Source organism: Dicentrarchus labrax, unplaced genomic scaffold, assembly GCF_905237075.1.
Source record: "Dicentrarchus labrax unplaced genomic scaffold, dlabrax2021, whole genome shotgun sequence".
Lineage (NCBI taxonomy): Eukaryota > Metazoa > Chordata > Actinopteri > Moronidae > Dicentrarchus > Dicentrarchus labrax.
In genome coordinates this window covers 25,346,568-25,367,650 of record NW_026136715.1, presented here as the reverse complement: position 1 = coordinate 25,367,650, position 21,083 = coordinate 25,346,568, and the positions used below count along the sequence as shown (strand labels likewise).

General features: G+C 39.1%; 2 protein-coding genes across 4 annotated transcripts; one reads left to right on the top strand and one right to left on the bottom strand.

Moving 5' to 3' along the window:
* Positions 1-4,001: 4,001 nt before the first annotated feature.
* Positions 4,002-17,048, bottom strand: gss (glutathione synthetase). Of its 2 annotated transcripts, none has more exons than XM_051424083.1 (13): positions 16,895-17,048; positions 16,059-16,199; positions 13,532-13,677; positions 13,259-13,334; positions 11,821-11,960; positions 11,384-11,500; positions 10,483-10,563; positions 10,208-10,285; positions 9,992-10,061; positions 8,033-8,227; positions 7,742-7,823; positions 7,174-7,363; positions 4,002-5,778 (listed from the first exon to the last, which is right to left on the bottom strand). In XM_051424083.1, exons 2-13 carry the CDS (start codon positions 16,188-16,190, stop codon positions 5,655-5,657), a joined length of 1,431 nt encoding a protein of 476 aa, XP_051280043.1. In that variant the 5' UTR covers positions 16,191-16,199; positions 16,895-17,048; the 3' UTR covers positions 4,002-5,654. The 2 variants fall into 2 exon arrangements, with proteins under 2 accessions (XP_051280043.1, XP_051280044.1); XM_051424084.1 differs by lacking the exon at positions 16,895-17,048 and adding an exon at positions 16,718-16,845.
* Positions 17,049-17,183: 135 nt separating this feature from the next.
* Positions 17,184-20,879, top strand: zgc:103759 (U8 snoRNA-decapping enzyme). 2 transcript variants are annotated; one of them, XM_051424085.1, is made up of 5 exons: positions 17,184-17,207; positions 18,172-18,303; positions 18,587-18,627; positions 20,010-20,253; positions 20,407-20,879. In XM_051424085.1, exons 1-5 carry the CDS (start codon positions 17,199-17,201, stop codon positions 20,650-20,652), a joined length of 672 nt encoding a protein of 223 aa, XP_051280045.1. In that variant the 5' UTR covers positions 17,184-17,198; the 3' UTR covers positions 20,653-20,879. The 2 variants fall into 2 exon arrangements, with proteins under 2 accessions (XP_051280045.1, XP_051280046.1); XM_051424086.1 differs by lacking the exon at positions 17,184-17,207 and adding an exon at positions 17,768-18,009.
* Positions 20,880-21,083: the final 204 nt, after the last annotated feature.

Here is a 21,083-nt window from a genome sequence, read left to right as displayed (position 1 = left end):
CCTTTTTTATGCACACAATTAAATGAATCACTTTAATGCTTCTGATTCCATGCAACCTACCTTCCTAATCTGTTTCCCATTATGACACAAAAATTGGAAAATAAAAAAAGGGGTCTTTTAGAAATGGTTAATGTTAGCAACAATGTAACAAACTTTAATAAAACCATTTCCCATTTAACTTGACCAATGACCTTTGAGGGTATCTTGTAGCACATCAGGGGCACTACTTTTTATCTGACAAGTCCCTGGGCAATACTATTTTGTGTCACTAAAGCGAGGAGCCTATCACAGTTGTGGACTGGAGACCGACATATTATCCATCCAATCTTCACAAGATGCATCAATATTTATCAGATTGATCATATGAAGAACTGTTAGCAAAAGTGGACGCTCTTCTGGTAAGCATGCTTGACTGTGTCATCACCAAGGGATTATTTGCACACCTCTATCTTAAAGGTGTGTAGGATTTAGCGTCATCTAGCGATTACATGTTTTTGTATTTTCTACTTGATCTGCCCCTTTAACACTTCCACGTGTGCTAGTCTCGAGTATCAGACGGTATGAGGCTTTTACTATTATTCTAAAGTAACCATTACTCTGCAACTTCATGACAAATGAATCCACTCTCAAAGCCCTCTTTGGAGTCAAACTACTGTGTTTCATTGTTAGTGGTCACACACACACATAATACATGGTTAATCAGCATTCTTACCAGTGTTTAATTTGGGGTACGCGTAATCCACCAACCACCACATATTTTAATGATAAATCTTGTTTTTTCCTTCTATTCCCACGGTCTTCTCCCACTGAAATAGTGAGGCTGGTAACAAGTTGATGCAACAAAGTTGGCCAAAACGTTTGTATTTATGTATTATATTGATGCCGAATCGACAAGAACACTGTTGAGATATGATTAGTTTTTTTTCTTGTGATTCTACAATTATGTGCTTTAATGTAAACACAAATAATTGTTAATATATGGTATTTCTTAAATGGAGCTTGGCATAATATTGTCCTGGGATTATGCAGGAAGCATCATGGTTTAATTCAAATAGCTAAAGAAACTGAATAAGTATTAATCACAATGATGGGAATAATAAGTATGTATTAATAATAATAATAATAATAATAATAAGTAATGGTATCAATAACACTGATAACAATAGTTATATTAATGAGTAAAACATAATTAAGAAAGCAAACTATTCTTAATGTGCATATATAGGCAGTGTAGGTTTTTGAAACTTTGAGAAAAGTGTCCCCCTTACCTGTGAACATAATATGAACGTTGTGACGTTGTAGGCTTTTATTTTGAAACACCACCCTCAGCCCGATTTTCAAGTTAAGAGTCCAGACCATTGGTCCAGACTCAGTGTGTAGTTTGCTGTCCAGATGTTGTATGGGACCTTAGTTTGATTAAATCTAAATCTGACTCGATGTTTTATTACATTATTAAATCTGTATTTCTTGTGTCATGTGTTACAAGTTGAAACAGATGCCTAATTAAGAATGTAAGTATTATTTTGTGAGGTTTAATTAGCACAGTAATCCTCTCTAGCTAGCGAGTGCTAGCACATTAACAGCTTGTTGTCCTCCCTAGCAAGCACAAGCATAGTAACACCTTGTCATCTTCTCTAGCTAGCTAGTGCTAGCATATTATTAACTTGTCATCCCGTCTAGCTCGCTACGTGTGTGTGTGTGTGTGTGTGTGTGTGTGTGTGTGTGTGTGTGTGTGTGTGTGTGTGTGTATGTTCACAGTCAGGCTTGTGGGGCAGGCTTTGGTTGCCAAGCAACCAGGGCCAGGCCATCAGTGCTTTCCTACCAAAACTGGCCTGGCCCTGGTTGCTTGGCAACAGCAGGCCAGAGCAGTTAAGCGCAGCTCCAGGCTTTCTCTCTGTCTCAAATCTCAAAATGAATCCCCTCGAACCATTGGCCAGGAACGCCCAAAATGAAAACCGAAAAGACCGTGAGCACCGTCATCTTGTTGACCATAGGACTGCCGAGTTTCAGTGGCTAAAGTTAAAAAATGTGACCTCAGGAGATTGAGGAAGAACAGGTGCTCCGAGCTCCTTTCAAAATGTCTCCTCTCCAATTTACCTGGCAGTAGATGGGGCAGTGAGGGGGTGTTGCTGGTGCATCAGTGCGTTTCCCGCCAAAACTATTTGTCTGACAGCTTCAGCAGCGTTATCACTACGACCCCATCAGATTTCCCTATGTTTCTTTTCTTTTTTTTGGGGGGGGGTATTTTATTGCCTTTATTAGATAGGACAGCTGAAGACAGACAGGAAGGGGGGGCAGAGAGAGAGGGGGTGACACGCAGCAAAGGGCCGCAGGTCGGATTCCAACCCTGGTACATGGGTCGCCATCTCTACCCACTGAGCCAACCGGGCACCCAAGGATTTCCCTATGTTTCTATCTATAAATAATTTCTGTACAGTGACATCTGTGGCCTCGAGCAGTTTTCTCTCCCTCTCCACTCTAGAGATGATGTCACGCACTCTACACTGTATTCCAAATTATTATGAAAATATGATTTCAATTAAAAAAAACATTCGATTTTTTGTTTTTCAATGAAAGTTTTCAATTGTGCTGCTTCCCATGTCTGTTTAGATCTCTGCCATCAATCTCAGACAGGTTTGTCTTTATTAGTTTGCCAGGTGAGCCTAATTAATGGGAAACTACTTAAGGATTTTGTTTCACATTATTAAGCAAGTCACAGGTTTCATGCAATATAGGGGGAAAAAAATATCTTTCTGCAGATGAAAAGCGTGAAATAGTGCAGTATCTTTCAATAGGTATGAAACCACTGGATATTTTACGAAATATTAAGAGAGATCATCGTCCTATGAAAAGATTTGTGTCTGATTCAGAGCGCAGACGGGTTCGTTCAGATAAAGGCGTGTTAAGAAAAGTTTCTGTAAGGCTAATTCATTGTATTAAGTGAGCAGCTGTAAAAAAAAAAAGCCACTGATGAGTAGCAAACAGGTATTTGAAGTTGCTGGTGCCTCTGGAGTCCCAAGATCCTCTCGGCCACCCTTAAACCATGCCCACAAGGAGACGTGATTGCAGTGGGCTCAGAAATACATGAAGACTAATTGTCTAACAGTTTTATTCACTGATGTATGCCGTGCTACACTGGATGGTCCAGATGGATGGAGTTCTGGATGGCCACTATGTCCCAACAAGGCTGCAACGTCAGCAAGGAGGTGGTGGAGGGATGTTTTGGGCTGGAATCATGGGAAGTGAGTTGGTAGGCCCCTTTAAGGTGCCTGACAAAATATGTCGAGTTCCTAACTGCCCATTTCCTGCCATTGTTTAAAGAGAACAACCATGCCTTCCGGAGTAAAATCATTTTCATGTAAGACAACGCACCATCCCATGCTGCAACAAATACCATTGAGGCCTTGGCTCCGGGCATTAAGGGAGAAAGAATCATGGTGTGGCCACCATCATCTCCTGACCTCAACCCTATTGAGAACCAGTGGAGCATCCTTAAAAGGAAGCTCTATGAGGGTGGGGGGCAGTTTACCTCAAAACAGCAGCTCTGGGAGACAACTCTGGCATCCTCAAAGGAAATACAGGCAGAACTGTACATGGACTCACAAGTTCAATGGTTGAGAGAGTTGTTAATGTGATATCATAGAAGGGCTCCTTTATTAACATGTAACTCGATCTTTAAAGATGTTTTTGATTTAAATAGCTTTGATTTGAGAAAAAGTATCCCCTCTAATGCAAAAAATAAAACAGATTTTGGTTTTCAATCCTTTAGAAACTATAAAGTGTTTTGAAACTGTTTTGCATAATAATTTGGAACACTGCATTTTGAGTTATTTTGCAAAAAATGCCATTGTCATCATTGGTAATTGTGTTTAATAAAATCCAGATTATGATATATAATTGTTGAGGAATAAAAAATCCCATTGACTGCCAATTATATCGACTATTTAGTAAGAAAAAGAACACACAGGCACACTAATAAGCAGAGATTTAAAGAGCCCAGCTATGCAGACAGACAGTTTATTTTTCAATTGAACATGATGATCAGCACTTTTTTGGTCCAGAGAGTCTAACATTTGGTTCTTAATTGTCTTTCATCATATCTCAAGAATTTCAATAAATACGCTACTCTATTACACAATCAGAGTAAAATGCAGATCAGCCTGCAGGAGTAGTATCCTTGATGTAATGGAGAAATGTCTGACTATTCCTTACATAGACATTCACATTTCTTTCACCTTAACATAACCATAATGGACAAAATTAAAAAAGAAAATCTTAAAATGACCATCGCATCATATCACATTATATTTGCAATCAGCTGTTTCTTGTTTTAAAAGGTACAATAAAAATAAATAATCATATGTTTTATGTTTCTTATTTATTAGCTATTTCTTATAAAGTTACTGAAAATGATTGGGGTATTTTTGCCACTGATTTTGTTTCCAGGGTTGAGAAATTACAGCAAAATGCCGTAGTGTGCATGAATACAGAGAATGGTTTGTTAGTTGCTTGTCTCAATCATAAAAACAGGCAGTGATCAGCATAGTTCAAGAGATAAAAATAGTCAAATAAAAGGTTGTGAACAGCCAAAAACAGCTGTATAAGGACACTTCTTTTGGCCAACTTTTCTAAACTTCAAGTAGTATAAAGAGATTCTACATGTGACTCCTGTCCAACCTGGGATTTACCTTGATAGTTTTTCATCATGAGTGATTTTGAGAGAGTTGTACAACCTGCTTTCCAAAAGCTCTCCACAGTCAAACTGAAGCAACCATAAATCACATACTTTATAAACACACTATTACAGAGCCTGATAATATCCTATACTTTCACTTTCAGAAATGAAACTGTGTTCTCTCAGTTATACTGCAATATGTTGGGAGATGTCAGTAACTCAGAGTGACTTAACTGCATTTGAGGGACCCAACCTAACATATTGTAGTAACATAAGAGAGCCACAAGATGGCGGTCAAATTCCACCACCATGTTTCCAACGCTAGGCTGCTGTCAATGCAAACTCAAAACAAAACAAAACACTTTATCATATCAAAAAGGTTCCAGGTAAGAAAAGTGATTATGTCCTCGAAACGGTGAAAGTATTTTTCAAGTATCAAAAGATTTACTTCTATAAATTGACAAATTAGAGGTAATGGCTTCACAGTTTGCATCCAATAAAGAACTGGTCCTCTCTTCATTTGAGGTAAACAAAAGCTCCAGTATTTATTGAGAATTAGGGCAGTTTAACATGTGTAACCAAACTGAGCAAGTTATTGTGTTAGAATGATGTGTTCTAATCACTTGCTGGGTTTTGTTTAAGCCGTTAAGTTTTTAGTATTTGAGAGCAGCACGTCATGAATAGACTCAACATGATATCAAAAACTGATCACAATCATGGTCCTCACAAACCCTTTAGGAACCACTGATATTGGCAGATGACAAACACCGAGCTACACTAGAAATAATACACAGACATTTGTCTACTGCATCACCTCCAATGGCCGGAAGAATCCTGGAGGAATGGAAGCAACAGTGAGCCTAAACTGCTAGTATTTCTTTGAATTTAACAGTGACAGTGTGGCTCAAAAGTGCAACCTTCATTTCACTGTTGTCCATCTGGGAACTGTTAAAAACCCAGCAGGTAGGAGTGTAAATTCTCAGATGAGGAGAGGATTGTCCAGCACAGCCACTCCTGCCGCTACACCTCCATCTGAGTGTTCGGAGCTCTTGGTCCTCAGCAGGTGACCCACACACTCATTCATCACCATATCTTTACCTTGCCTGTAAGGAAACAAAGAGAAATGACAGGTAAGATCAGTAAATGTTGAAATATTTAAAACTAGACAAGGTTATCATTAAGAAACAATTACACACTTGTAATCCTAAATTACATTTAAGTTAAATATGCTATATCTGATTTTGTTTTGGCCACTTGGGGTCAGCGGAAACAACACTGACATATCATATCCTTTTAAGTTGATATGGTGAACAAAATAGTTGCTTATTTACACATCCAGGAGTTACAGAGCAACATTATCATTCATTTGGTGTTGTGTTTGTGTCAGGTGAACCAAAACCAAAAAAAGTTAAGGGTTGGACAGCTGAACAGTGAGCTGAAAGACACTAAGAGCCTGTTTACACCTAACATGTGTTTTAGGTGATCAGATCAGACACTGGAGATGCATGTGGAGAAGCATTTTAACGTCAGGTATGAACTGGTGTTATTAAAGCGGTCCACTCGTGATTGGATCAGCCGAGACACATGTTAATGCCAGGTGTAAACAGGACCTAAAATGCTCTGCGTAGCCGAGGAGAACTGCAGAGTCTCTGTGCATATTAAAAATACTCAGTTGTTTAATTCTGAATAATACTAAAATAGAGAGTGGCTCAGGTTGCTTTATGTTGATGTTTTAAACTGTAAAAATGGTCTTCCTAGCATGCTGGCTCTGGGAATAACAGCGAGTATCTTTACTGTAAAACACCTCAATGGACATACAGTAGTGCCCACAAAGAAAAGTTTTATTTGTAAAATATCCTCTTGAATTAAACAATCAGATGACAGGAGCATCACATTAGACTTGCCTGAACTTGGCTGCTACAGCCTGTGCAAGATTTTGTCTTTCATTTCTCGATTCAAGATTCAAGAAGCTTTATTTATCCCGAGGGAAATTGCTGTGCAACAGTTGCGATACAAAAGTGGAGGGATAAGAAAATAAAAACAAGTAACTAAATGCAACAAAGTGCAAAGCACAATAAGATAAAGCAAATATATAAATAAAGCAAATATAAAACAAAGTACAACAGTAACTAAATGCAGCAATGCCACAAAAATGACAGTTAACGTAGGTATATATAATATACAACAATACGCACTGTGCAGTAAGCCGCATAAATTGAAATAAAATAAGTACAACTAAATATAGTGAGCGATTGTTTAAAGTGATAAACAGTGATAAAGTGATAAAATTGTCTAATGCTGGGCTGAGAAGCTAATGCTGTAGGGAGGGAGAGGATGAAGGAGAACGCTCTACCTACTTATTGGCAGTGAGTATAAAATCGAGATACAATCAAAAAGCTTCATAATTCTACATGATTATAATAATAGACTTTGAATAACGTTATCGAGAAGCAGTTAAGCTCAACAAACAAAAACTTCTATTTATAGTGATTACATACCTGACATAGGTACCAAACACTCCCAGTTCACTGAGACAGTTATTGAGTTGAAGAGGAGCATCTCGTCTCAGCAGGTAGTTCTGTACAGGGGCAGGATGGATTTTATCCATCAGAATATAGGCCATCCTCTCTGTGCTGCCCTTCACTCCCTGCAGGACCTGGCAGATCTCTGACCCATAGATGTTGTTACCTAGAAAAACAATGGTGTAATGAAGTGTGGAAAAACCTTAAAGAACCAGACTTGAGTCCTGATCTGGACTTGTCTGCTTTGAGACTTACTTTGGAGTAATTCGACATTAGTTAACACAACTTATTCAGTCACTTGCCCAGGTTTGGATGCCAAAGACAAAACGCTAAATACTAGTTCCAACTACATTGGCAGGACAGCTTTGGCGCGTGTGCCTTTGGGACCAAGCTTTCAATGCTGTTCGCAGTCCTTTCTGTGGCGTACTCTACCACAGAGGGACTGACATTTCAAACTCTCCTGGTTTAAGCAATGATGACCAATGTGGCAGGGGTTTTAGGGTTTTGCTGCATGGAAAAAAAAGATCTGTTTCTCTCATTGTACCTCCTCCCTCTCGCTGAGGCTTCAGGACATAACGGTCTGGTTCTTCCAAAGCCATTGTTACCGTTTTGTCACCCTCTGGTCCCTACAGACAACAACAACAAAGAAGAAGAAAACTTGCTGTTAGAGCATTAGAATGCAACGATTTGAGTAAATTGTAAGTGTAACAATCACACTTTCAAGTTGTACTTTTTTACTTCACAGTAACAATTACCGTGATGTACTCGTGTGGATTATATACAACTCCATCAATAAAACACTGAAACAACTGTGTAGCAGGCGTTATTTTCTCACCATGTCTAGAGTGTAGAGGCCGGCGAACGTTGCTCTGATCTGCTCCACTACTTGAGGCTGGTCTGGGAAGAACTTCTCCAGAACTCCAGGCCTGGTGAGCACCTGCTGGACCTTCTTGGTTCCAGCCAGGTGAGTGCTGATATCTGGACATTTCACAGCCAGAGAGCGCTCCATCAGAAGACGAGCATCCCAAGTCTACAGTTTATAAAACAAAAACACAAATGTGTTTCTCTCCTTCTGGCAGGAACTCTGATACATCAAGTACATTTTACCTAGCCAATGATTCAATACAACTGAATGCAGACAATCAATACATTACAGTGCACTGCAACAGAATGCCATATGAGTAATTTATACTTTACACAAATATCTATCCATGTATATAAATATAGCAACATAATCATTAAAATGACTTTCATATTATACTGTCTATAACAACAACCTTATTGACACAAAAATTCCACCAACGCAACCACTTCTATTTTAACACAGGGTTGTTTTCAGACTGAATGCCCACTGAGAGTATCTGATGCCTGCTCTCTCTTGGTCAACATTCCTGACAAAACTGAGGGCACGCTGGGCAGCAGAGCATAAAGACATTTGTTTTTAGATTTTTTACTTAGGGGGGCAGGGAACATGTGGCCCAACACAGCAACAGAAGAATGAAGTACAGCACTGAACACACAGTCAGGTTGCGTTCACAACATTGATTTTGAAAGACATGAGAAAAAATTTCACTTACTTACACTTATCCCACTTGCTCCCAGCTTTGGCTTTAATAGAGACGTCCCAATAAAGTTTTTAAAGTCTGATAATTTGTAGTTCTGATCACATATTCATACTGTTCTTAAAACAGCTGCACAGTGCACACCTCAGTGCATCAGAGTTTATGCTACCCCTTTTTTCCCCCGACTGTATATCTGTTAATATAGCACACAAAGGCTATGAAGGCTATAAATACATAACGTATGTAGGAAACAGAGAGAGATGAAACAGAGGGATGATGGAAACGGAGGACAGCGTGACGATGTACCGCCCAATTTCTTCCTTAAACATCTCTCATTTCATTGATTAATTTAGTCAACACTTTTGTGCCAGTTGACTGTATTTACCTGATCATTTTAAGCAATGCAGCTCAGGGTTCACTTACTTTTGCCCCTTTACAAAAAACTATTAGAATTAAGTCTTTTCACTTAGGGCAATAGGGCAATGTGCAATAAACAAACCAGCACCGTAGCACTTTAATTCTTATAGTTTCTCACAGTCTCTTTTTCAGTTGCCACATTGTCAGTGTTAAAATGTATAGTGTCTTCCATGTTTTGAGATGTTTTTATGGTGATTTTGTAATTGTTTTGTGATGTATGTCTGTTGTTGAGGTATGCTTGTTTCTGTGAAGCAACAAACTGTAGCACTGTGCCCAAGACAAATTTCCCCTTGGGGACAATAAAGTTTATTCTATTCTATTCTACTTCTACTGATTTACTCTACTTTTAAGCATATGGAATTGATAAACACAAACCTGTTATATCATATGAAAAAATACTGGTTCTATAGTTAAATAGTTGTAAAACAATAGTAAACCCCAGAATGCTCAGGAGGTTCACATACATACAGCACTGTATGTATATGGCAGCTAACGTAAACCCTGCAGTGTAAACCCAATCAAAGTTTGGCAAGACATGCATGACAGCTGAATAGCTCTGCGTAATCGAATAATAATCATGTTTATTCTTTAAATCTAGACTAATGAGAGCCTAAATTACTCTGCCAATGTACGTCCAGTGTGGCAGAGAGTGGCAGCAAAGAAGAAAGAAAGTCTGTCCCTCAGAATGTAACTCCAACTGTTTCATTTGGCAACACTACACACAGCCAGTTTTTACTCCTCCATGTCCATTCCTGCACTTCACACAGTCAATAACTAAAACTACTACAACTAGGAATAAAGCTTCAAATGAAGACCTGTTCAGAAATGTAGTTCTGGGGCATGTAGCCGTTCCTGAAGTACACCACTGCAACCTCTTGGCCATCACTGAGAAGAGAGTAACATAAATGCACAGTAAGTACAAGTGATCATAATAATATCTTACTGTTATTTATACACATCATCTCAATGTACTGTATGAAGAGCACATTGCATACAATTTATAGAGATTTAGCAGACAGAAACAGACTTACACAAACAGCCTCTTGTCCTGATCGAGGGACCCTGTCTTACAAACATCATCGAACCGTTTTCTTTTTGTGGGGATGTTTCTGAAACACATTGACAACCATGTGCACCATTTTTCACACCATTCACAAGACAAGCCAACTATCTCGAGCCACAGTGGATCAAAGTTGCAGATGTGGTCATGTCTTCCATTAAAATGATGCACTATTTTCATAACAAATATAATGTTGGCTAAAGCTGTTGGCTTGTTTCTTCAAGAACAGCTCCTCTTCCACAATACCTCTTCCACAATTCACTCTCAATGTATCGCTGATCAAAGATGTTCCTTTGGCTCTCTTCCACCAAGAACATGACGACTGCTCTGTAACGACAACAATTGCTCCTGTAAAACACTCACTGCTACTTTTAAACAGGACAGACTGGACATCTGGTTATTTAATATTATTTAAAACATTTCTTTTTAAATCAACTCAGAATGAGGCCTTGCAGTTACAGTATGTCTGCTGTTACGTCTGATGAGTGACATATGGTACCTATACCCTTATGCTTCCAACTACATAATGCGTATATTACTTTAGCAGGAAAGGGTATCCTAATAGGGCTGTGATTGTGATATGATTCCCAATTAGTGTTGGAATGATCATTTAGGCATCATAAATTTAATTTTCACCGAAAAATCATGATGTTGTGACAGTTGCTGAGGTCTGCACCAAACAAGAGAACAGGATTTGTAGATCAGGGTATCACTGCAAAACAACAGTACTTCATTATTATACTGCTTTTTACACATTTTACCTTAATCAAAAATGAAGGGATTTGCATTTTGAAATTGACCATATTGTTTTTAACATTGCGATTGATTGCGCAGCCCTATATGCTAACATCAGCAGATATCTATATTTGTACTGGATCCTACTGGACAGACTTGATGGTTTCCATCCACTATTAGTTCATTGGTATGATGCAGCTGGTGTTTAAGAAACAGTAAGAATATTCCACAAGTCAGATGTTTGTACTCTAGGCTCTTTCTAAGGTGAATTCATTTGGTCAGTACTGTAACAGTATCCAGCACTTGATCTCTCAAAGTAGATGGAACAGTGAGTGAGTAAAGTAAAGAAGTCCATTAGACAATGACATGCAGTTTAATAAGGCTGAATTCAGTGAATGTACTTAAGTCCTACCTCTCTGATCCATAGAGCTCCCAGGCTTTGGCCACAGCCCTGGCTAGACCAGCTGCTGGGTTGTTGTCTAGGATGTTCTGGCTCTCCTCCAGTCGCCCAGCCACCTTAAGGACGTGTCTGTCAGGTAACATGATAAATACTTATGGCAATGCTAATTGCAGCAAATTATATATTATTACTTTCTGACGGCACTTTATTCAGGGAGTTATTTCTTCATCTTGATTAAAGCAATAACACACCCCAGGCAAGAGACTTGTTTTTAAAACAGGAACAGTAGCTGCCTAAAGAGGACAATGGACCAAACCTCACTGCCTGGGGCCACTGTTGAACCCTCCTGACGCATATTTTCAGCACCAGCTACAGAAATTTCATCACATTTCAGAAAGCCTCACTTTATAAATACCGGTCTATGGGTGATATGCTAATGACTGACTTACCGGTGTACATCTGGCGTGCGTGATGAGAGACCTCCAAAACTGGCAGCAAAGGTGTTGATTTCTATCTGCTTCAGAGACGACGAGCCATCATCTCTCTGGTCCAGCATGTAGTCGGACCGATTGAGACCCAACACGATAGACTGGGAAGAAGGAGAGGAATCAGACTTAGATCACTGATGATCAAGGCACACGGCCAAACATTCAGTACAGACTGCTATGTGCAGGCCCCAGACAACAGCCATTTGGCCCATGAACAGAAAATAATTAATCACTTTTATTACTTTTCAAGCAAAAATACCAAACTGTCCCAAGTTAATTATAAGGATTTGCAGGTTTTCTTGTCTTATGCATTTGTAAATCTATGATTTAGAGATTTGGACAGTTTATCAGACAATATTTTCTGACATTTTATAGATAAGTAAATAGTCAATTAATCAAGAAACGAGGCAGCAGATTAATCAATAATGAAAATAATCCCGGACTGAAGTCCTAATATTGTTATTTCAGTGCTCAACAGGGATGAAATCTGTTGATTCAAGTGGCAACAGAAAGAAGAGAAGTCACACAGAACAACTTTGACTTTCATAGATAGTTTAATCAGGAAGATTCCCAACTCCTAATAAACTGGTTTATAACTTCATTTGGATCCCATCTTTAGCTCTATAAAATACTATAAAATGCCAATCTAAGTAAGTGTGCAAATTCAGATTTAAGGCCTTCAACTTCATGCTTCTCTTTGCCCTGAGCCTACTCTATACTCCCCTTTTACTGCTAAACTGACAACTATTGATCCTCCTCTAGGAAGATGAAGAACCCCTATCTGACCAGGCCTCCTTTCTTGTAATGAAAGTCCACATTTAGGTAGTTTATGCAGACTGGTGCCATTATTATCTATTCTGTGTCTATTCCTGCTTGTATTTGTTGTACTATATTGTTGCATATTGCAATGCTGCACTTTAAGGTTAAAATGCTATAGGTTCTGTAAAATCATGAAACTATCAATGCTTAACTGGCTTAGAAAACTGAAAAACACTGCAGTGGCACAGAACATAACTATTCATCTTGATTTATAATAAATAAATCAAAAAGTGTTATTTGTCTCGCAAGCCACATTATATTTTGGTTGCTATGTACTTACATGAACTGTGACATGGTCAGGAGTCGTCTGTTATTATTTGTTGTTTGTAATGTTTTTGGATGGCTATGAGTTTGAGTTATTCAAATGATGGGAGCGGTTGCAGAATGTTGTTTGGCAGGTGGTTTTTTTCCTTTTGTAATTCCATTCCAATTATAAAATGCAAACAAATACTCTGTTATTCCTGGCTATGCGACAAGGCCTCTAACCGTTAACCAACTAATAATCTTAAATTAAAAATGAGCCAGTATCAGCAAGGGCCACCTATTTGACAGATTGACAGAGGTTTTCAACATCACCTACCTGGGACCTTCCTTCTTTGAGGATTTGTTGGTGGAGCTTGAACAACCTCGCAGTGAAATCATCCACTGCAATGGTGCTATAAAAAAAATATATATATATTGTCACTCCCTTTAAATTCTGAAATTTCATCAAAATGTTACATTTGCCAAACTAATAATGTGATCTTTAGAAGAAGTTTGATCTCAGAATGCTGTGCTGCTACTTGAAACCACACAGCATAGCCACATTTCCAAACTAGTGAAAATGCATCATTATTGGAGGCAATAGAGCTACCTGGAGAGAGCCTCTTCCAGAAAGTCTGTGTCCTGACTGATCTTGTCCACCAGTGTGTTGTAGTGTGTTTGCACTGCCAGAGCCTGAAGGAACACAGCCTTAGGCACAGGTGTGGGGAATAGGGTGAATGGAGCGTAGGTCACCAACTGGAAAACAAGTTGTTATATGTAAGAGAAGAATGCTGACCTCGAAAAACAAGCACTGATGGAATGTGAGGAGAGAAAATCAGCATTTGGGCTACAAATCCCTGTAATTGCCAACACAAGCTTAATAAAGATCTGTCCTAAATCCTGTGCCCTAAAGCGTAATGAATTCCTAACATGACTTCACAGTGAACACGCCTGTTTTAACAGCAATGGCTTAACAGCCCACTGGTATGGGATCATGTCCTGTCTTACTGGCTGTGGCTCACTTTGTTCATATCACATAGGCTTTTTAAAAATAAATTAAAAAGGCAAAGCAACATTTTTTATAAATGACCTAAAACATGAATGCATTTAACAATTGAAAGGCCAGTTGTGCATTCAATTGTAAATCAATTCCTTTGTTTCATTATCAACTAACCAGCCAGTGTGAGCTCTGTTACTCTCTAGCTTGGGAATGATGTTTCAATAGGCCTTTTCAGACAACACTGTAACATTATAACAACACTTCATCGATCTGTTAAATGTACAGCATGCATTCTCTGTCGCAAGGGGGTCTCTCACATCTAAACAATAACAAAAGATAACGTTGTAAAGTAGCACAGGATCATAGGAGGAAAGCTAGGAAACGCACTGTTACTTTGAGTAAAACTGCAGATTTCTCTGGGTTTGAACATTTGGGAAGTACACAACTCAACAAAATATAGATAACTTGGGTCTAGTTGTTTTTAGACATTTTAATGGAGGCCAGTTACATGTTATAGCTTTAAAGTGATGTCTTTTTGTCATTAAAACATGGGTGTCTTTTTATGTTAAAAGCATGAGAGGAAGCAACGCTGCTGTTGAAGAATAGTAATACACTTTTTGCTCAATTTCATAATTTAATGTTATTAGAGAGAGGACTCTGTTGTGTCTTCTATAATGTCTGAAACAGAATTCATTCATTCACCATGCAGTTTGCATGAAAGAAAAATGAACATATAGAGAGGGAGTGCTGATAACTACCTACGTTTCTTTTTCACCGTGAGGGGAAAAAACATTTTTATAAGCTCACCTAATACCAGAAAAATTGCTGCAACAACTTTGGCACATTCACTGTGTTTCCTGGCTTGTTAAACAGCTTTAATTCCCTTTGTGCATAAGAGATTCTACTTGAGTGATTGCTTTATTACAGCGCTCTTGCTTTTTTATCTCTCTCTGAATTGTGTATTGAGCTGTTCCTGTGGCCTTTACGTCAATCTGACAGCAACAGATTCAGACTAGAGCTGCAACAATTAGTCAATTAATCGGTTCATATCAACTTCTGAATTAATCACCAACTATTTTCATAATCGATTATCTGTTTTAAGTCATTTTTCCATGAAAGATTCCCAAACTCTGATTTCTTAAATGTGAATATTTTCTGGTTTCTTTAGTCCTCAATGACAGTGGACTGAATAGCTATCAGGTGTGGACAAAACAGGACATTTGAGGACGTCACCTTGGTCTTTGGGAAACACTGATTAAAATTTTTAACCTTTTCCTAACATTTTATGGACCAAACAAGTAAGTACTTAATCAAGAAAATGATTAACAGATCAATTCATAATGAAAATAATTGTTAGTTGCAGCCCTATGTCAGGTTTGTGCTGTGTTGCTACGGGTGAAACTAAAGTAATACTAAGATAGGCATTATGACTCTTACGTAACAGTGACCCAGCCAACAGGAAGGCAAGGCTATCATGACCAAAACTTACGGTCCGTCAAATCTAGTAGGTAAGCGTGAAGAAATGATATTGAAGTTGGCAGTAGGTTATTTTCACACAAGGTCAGCTGTTTGTCCACTGTTCTGATTCATCTTCCTATTCACTTCATGTTATCCAAGAGATCTTTAGAGTTGTTTAGAAACACACTGCTCATTCATCTGCCCGTGTCTTGCTTCTGTGTACCTACTGCATCTCTTTCCATGTAAAATTCTCCTCTGGCTGTCCTTTTCTTCTCTTTTCATGATTCTTGCTCTCTCGTTCTTTTAATATTTGATATGAATGATTAATAACTCATTTAACCAAACTTTTATTGAGCAACATTTGGCTGCACAGCATACATTTGTAATAACTGACCCACAGGCAGGTTCTGTCACAACTGTAATTGATGAAGCAGTTTTGACCTTTCAAATAACCACTTCTTTACTTGTGGCAATTTACTGTGTCAAAACTTCATTTTATAAATGACTGGACAGTCTTCATCATAAGAGACAGAGACGTTGTAAGATTTATTGAATTATGCAGAGAAGCCTTTGAATTGACAATGTTTCATGCCGGCCAATGCAACTTTAATATGTTATGTTTAATACTATCATGGTCTCTGCAGGTCAACTTAAAAATGCCTGTGTTTTTACTCCTCACCTCTGATGAGTTGGGGGTCTCCTGGATCCTCATTAGAACACCCTGCAGAAGCGCTGCATCTTTTGCCACATCCGCCAATTCTTTTATCAGTGTGTCATTCATCATCACCTCGTCTGGTATCCCCTGGGCCATTCTGATTTACTGAGATATGAACAACAATCAGAAACTGGTCAAACAAGAGTCCAATACAACAACAGGGGAGGGGAACACACACCGCACTGTGTCATAAGATGTAAAAGGAAACAAGACAACCTATTCTTTTACTTACAGTCTTACTTAAATGTATTTCCATTACTGATGTACATTAACCTTCTATGACACTGCAAAACATTGGGGACATAAATGTACCTTAAAACATTACAAACACAAAAATGGATAAATAAATATAAGATTCAACATAATTAAACATAAGAAAACCTCCGTGAGTTAATGAAATAACATTAAACGGTTTATAAAGTTGCCTCTTGGAGCTTGCCTTACCTAGCTCTAACTGGGAACATGCAGGTAGCTAACGTTAGTTAACACCTATATACCGTCAATGCTAGCTCCATATATATTGTCTCTACGAGCTAACAGTTACATATATAATGTCAATGCCTATATACACATATAACGTTACCGTCAATACAAGCTACTTATATAGTGCCAACACTAGTTACCTATACATTGCCAGTGCTGTATACGTTAAACACCGTCGGTGGCTGGTGGTCGTAACACTTAACGTTCCTAGCTATAGAAGCTTTCTCCAGACAAAGGTTTAACGTCCTGTTTGAAAGGCTTCACAAGCACGGTGAGTAGGTCTGCATTAACCGAATAACATTATTAAATACTATTACCGTTGGAGGTGCGCTTCTATCCTCTGTGACAGGACGAGAAAGATATCGATGAAATATCAACACAGCCGCCAGCACTGTATGAAAACCGGATCTGCTGAAGTCCTTGTGACCAGGCACCGCTGATTGGTCGGTGGGGACGCGCTAGACGGAACCGCTTGCTTATTCAGCCAATCAGTGCTCGTGTCGTCACCAAAAAGATTAAAGTCCGATCTCTGCTGACTGAAAGTTGATGGGCTAAAACTGCTGACTGAAGAGTGAGACAGCACTTTTAGTCCCTTTCTAAATGACATGGGAAGAGACATATATGTGGCAGGTAATAGTAATAGACCAATTTTGTTTTACATTGTTTTTATTTATTTATTTATTTATTTATTTATTTATTTATTATTATTTAAGTTTTTTGTTTTGTATTTTTATTGATATTCTTGTCAGGACAACAGATCATAAAAGATGTTATGATAGATCATATTTATAAAATTCAAAAGACATGTTCACAGGCAATCCTACCCATATAATTGTAAGTGTTTTAAAGTTTTACTCTTTAATAACATCATCACACCCTTAGAACTGGCATCCATTATAATAGTACATTCATATGTGGTGTGGACATTATAAACAGACAAAAATTCAGAATGACTCATTAAAATACCTTCTGGATTAAGGGATTGTCTTATTCAGTAAAAAACATAGATTTGTGTTTGAATAGAATGTTGTGGTTTTTCCAAATGAGTGAGAGTTTGCATGCCTATTATGAATTATACAACATTGTTCATGTAGATTTATAGAAGTCAACATGCTATTCAGCACGAATTATGTGAATTATTGTAAAAGATATATGCAATAGGCTTCATATTTACCAATGAAAAGTTCAGTCCAGGGCAGGGATTCCCCCAGTTGTCAGCCTGCTCCACACCAGCAGAGGGAGCTAAAACTTTTTGATACAAGTCCCATAAAGATCTTCCTTTAAGCTTCCTGGTTGTGCATAGCTTTCCATATCCTTCAGAGTAAATTATTGCAATCCACCGTAAAATGAAAAAAAGAAGAAGAAGCTATCCATAAGCTGTTTCTCCATACAGACTCACAGGCCTTCAAGCTGATCAGTAGGATCCTCTCAGGTCTGCTGACTGAAGCACATATGGGAGGGAGAGAAAATAACAAAGAGATGAAGTGTATTGGGATGATGTCACATTAGCAGCACATGATGAGGGGGGGGGAGTGATCAGTAAGCTCTGAACTGTGTCATTTTACTCTGTGTGTGTGTGTATATTCTTGTATAGATGGCGAGTGGACAGCTGTCGAGGGCGGAGGCGTTAGTGTGCTCAGGCTGCAGGCATGCATGCCATGTGATGCTCTACTCTGACACGAAAACAAAGCTGTTTGGGAGAATTCCCATCAGACATATCATACTGGTGAGTGCACTGTGTGTGTAAGTGTCTGTTAGTGTGTGTGTGTGTGTGTGTGTGTGTGTGTGTGTGTGTGTGTGTGGCTCATGCATGTGTTAAAGAGTTTGTGTGGTTAGTGCAGTACTGTATATCAATGGAATTTATTGCATGCACGAATGGTGTAGACCTTTGCTTTCACTGTTTCTGCCGGTTTGCATAAAAACTGTGTGTGTGTGTGTGTGTGTGTGTGTGATGTGTGTGTGGATGCATCAGTGTGTGAGTGTATAACAGTCTCTGTCACTTCTCACAGATGCAGATGCGCTTTGACGGTCTGCTGGGTTTCCCTGGCGGGTGAGTCTTTCCTGGTGCCACTTTTGTTTTATCCTCTTACGTGCACAGGTACGTTTAGCTTAGGTTTGTAAGTCTCTCTTTTTCTTCACAGATGAGCCCCGTCAAATGATGTAAACCTTTCACAGCACTGAACAAAATATTCACACACTGTCACAGGAATGCTCAAACCACAAGGATGAAACAGTGAAACGGGAGAAAATGTGCATGACAGGTTCTCCTGTAAGGTACCTCATCTTGCCGCAGAAGAACTCTTTCAAAAAACTGGATTTGCCAGACACATAGTACTTGATTAGTATTCAACTTAATATGAATCACTTGTGCCTTTGTATCTGTGATTTACAGTATAGTCACTGCCAGAATTTCTGGGGCATCATTCGCCAACACGGTGAAATTATGTAACATGGCAAGACGAAAAGCCAAAAAAATGATGGTGACATATGCAAAAGGGAGGAAAACTGCATTAGCAAACAACAGCAGCAGTGTCCTAATACATACTAAATGTATACAGTACATTCCATATAGAAATGGTATTAATATACTGTGTTTGCACAACATTTTTTTAAAATTAGAAAAGGACCACTTTGGTCCAGACAGAAATCTCTCTGTAACTATTGGATACATTGCCATGAAATTGTTTTACATTCATGGCCCCCAGAGAAGGAATGCATGTGATTCTGGAAATCCTTAAATTTCCTCTTGCACCAATAATCCCAGACAACTATTGGATGGATTATCATGAAATTTGCATTCATGTTTCCTTTATTATGAATTGTTAATTAATTTAATTTGCCTAGTATTTTGGTTTAAGACTAAATACCCGCAAACCTAAAGACATTCCCATCAGCCTCAGCTGTACTCTGTGTTCAGTACTAATTAGGGTAAACAGGTGACTGAATACACTACATACCCACAATCATGCTTGCTCCCCTATCCTAACCCTAACCCTAAATGACACCTATCAGCATGTTTCTGTGACAATATTAAAAACTATTGGCTCACAAATAAAAACAATTTGGACAATGAGAGAAGGTTATTCCAGATGTTGGGGTTTACTGCTGTACGTACAGTTGCATTTCACTGATGGAATTTCTAATAGACCTACAAATATTAAATTGTCTGTGCTTTGTGAGTTGTTTGGAGTGTGACCCTTTTCACTTGTCTGTAACTTGACACCGCCACCAGGATCCAATGACTTGTGACGTTCTCGTGATTTAAGCCAGCTCAGCGCAAAAGCTTTAGTTTGAGCTTTAAAATTCAATGAGCTTTTGAAGTGGGTTTGATTTATTTTACTTCTGCCCTGAGGAGTCTCAGGAGAGCAGTATGGCTGATGTTGTTTATCTGCTTCCATATCTGACCCTGACCTTTCACCTCCCACGCTTCAGGCTCGTTAACCCTTCGGAGGAGACCCTGGAGGCGGGGCTTAGCAGGGAACTGTTGGAGGAGCTGGGCGTGGCTCTTCCTATATCGGTAGAAGATCACGTGGACTCCTGCCATGCCCCTGCTTCCTCCTCCTCCTCCTCTTCCTCCCAGCTTATCACTCACTTCTACGTGAAGAAGATGGAGGAGGAGCAGATTAGGGAGGTGGAGAGAGCGGCTGCATCCACTGCAGCAGACCATGGACAGGAGGTAACGTGTGTGTGTGTGTGTGTGTGTGTGTGTGTGTGTGTGTGTGTGTGTGTGTGGTGTGTGTGTGTGTGTGGGTCTCCTTCTAGAATGACTGATTGAAACCATTTGAGTGATCTCATGCTCTGTTCCTCATCACCTGCTCTCTCTCTCTAGGTTCTGGGAATGGTCCGAGTCCCACTCTACACCATGAAAGGCGGGGGAGGCCTCGCATCCTTCCTGTCGCACTCATTCATCGGCAACGCTCGCTCCCAGCTGATCGACTCTCTGCTGCGCCTCAACCTGGTCGCCCCAGAGGAGTTGCACAAAGCCCTCACACACTCTCTGGGGACACACACACACACCGCAGAGGACTTGAAAGCGGCCCTCGCGCAGACGGAGGCGAGGGGGAAACGGTTTTGAGACCTGCACGTGCATCAGCACATCCTCTCAAGCATTCACAGATAAACACAGTTTGGCCATCAGCAATGTTCACACACTTAATCATAAATACACACACAGTGTCATACTGAATCTGAGCTGCTGACTCATAATTGCCTACTGTGCATCAAACAGTTTGGGAAAAACATTCATCAACTGCTTCACTATTAATGGAACTACTTAATGGAAATAAAATCATTTACACTGTCCGTCATATTTCAACTTTTTCTGTCGTTGTTCTCCTGATGTTGATTTCAAGCAGAAAAATTGGAAATCTAATTACATGATGTGTGAAAGCAATTGTTAAGGTAATCAACACTCCTTCATCAAACATTTTTACGTCTTAATGTTGTGAGGAAGGCAACATTTTAATGACTCCATCAGGCATTTAGACACATATTAGCATCTCACAA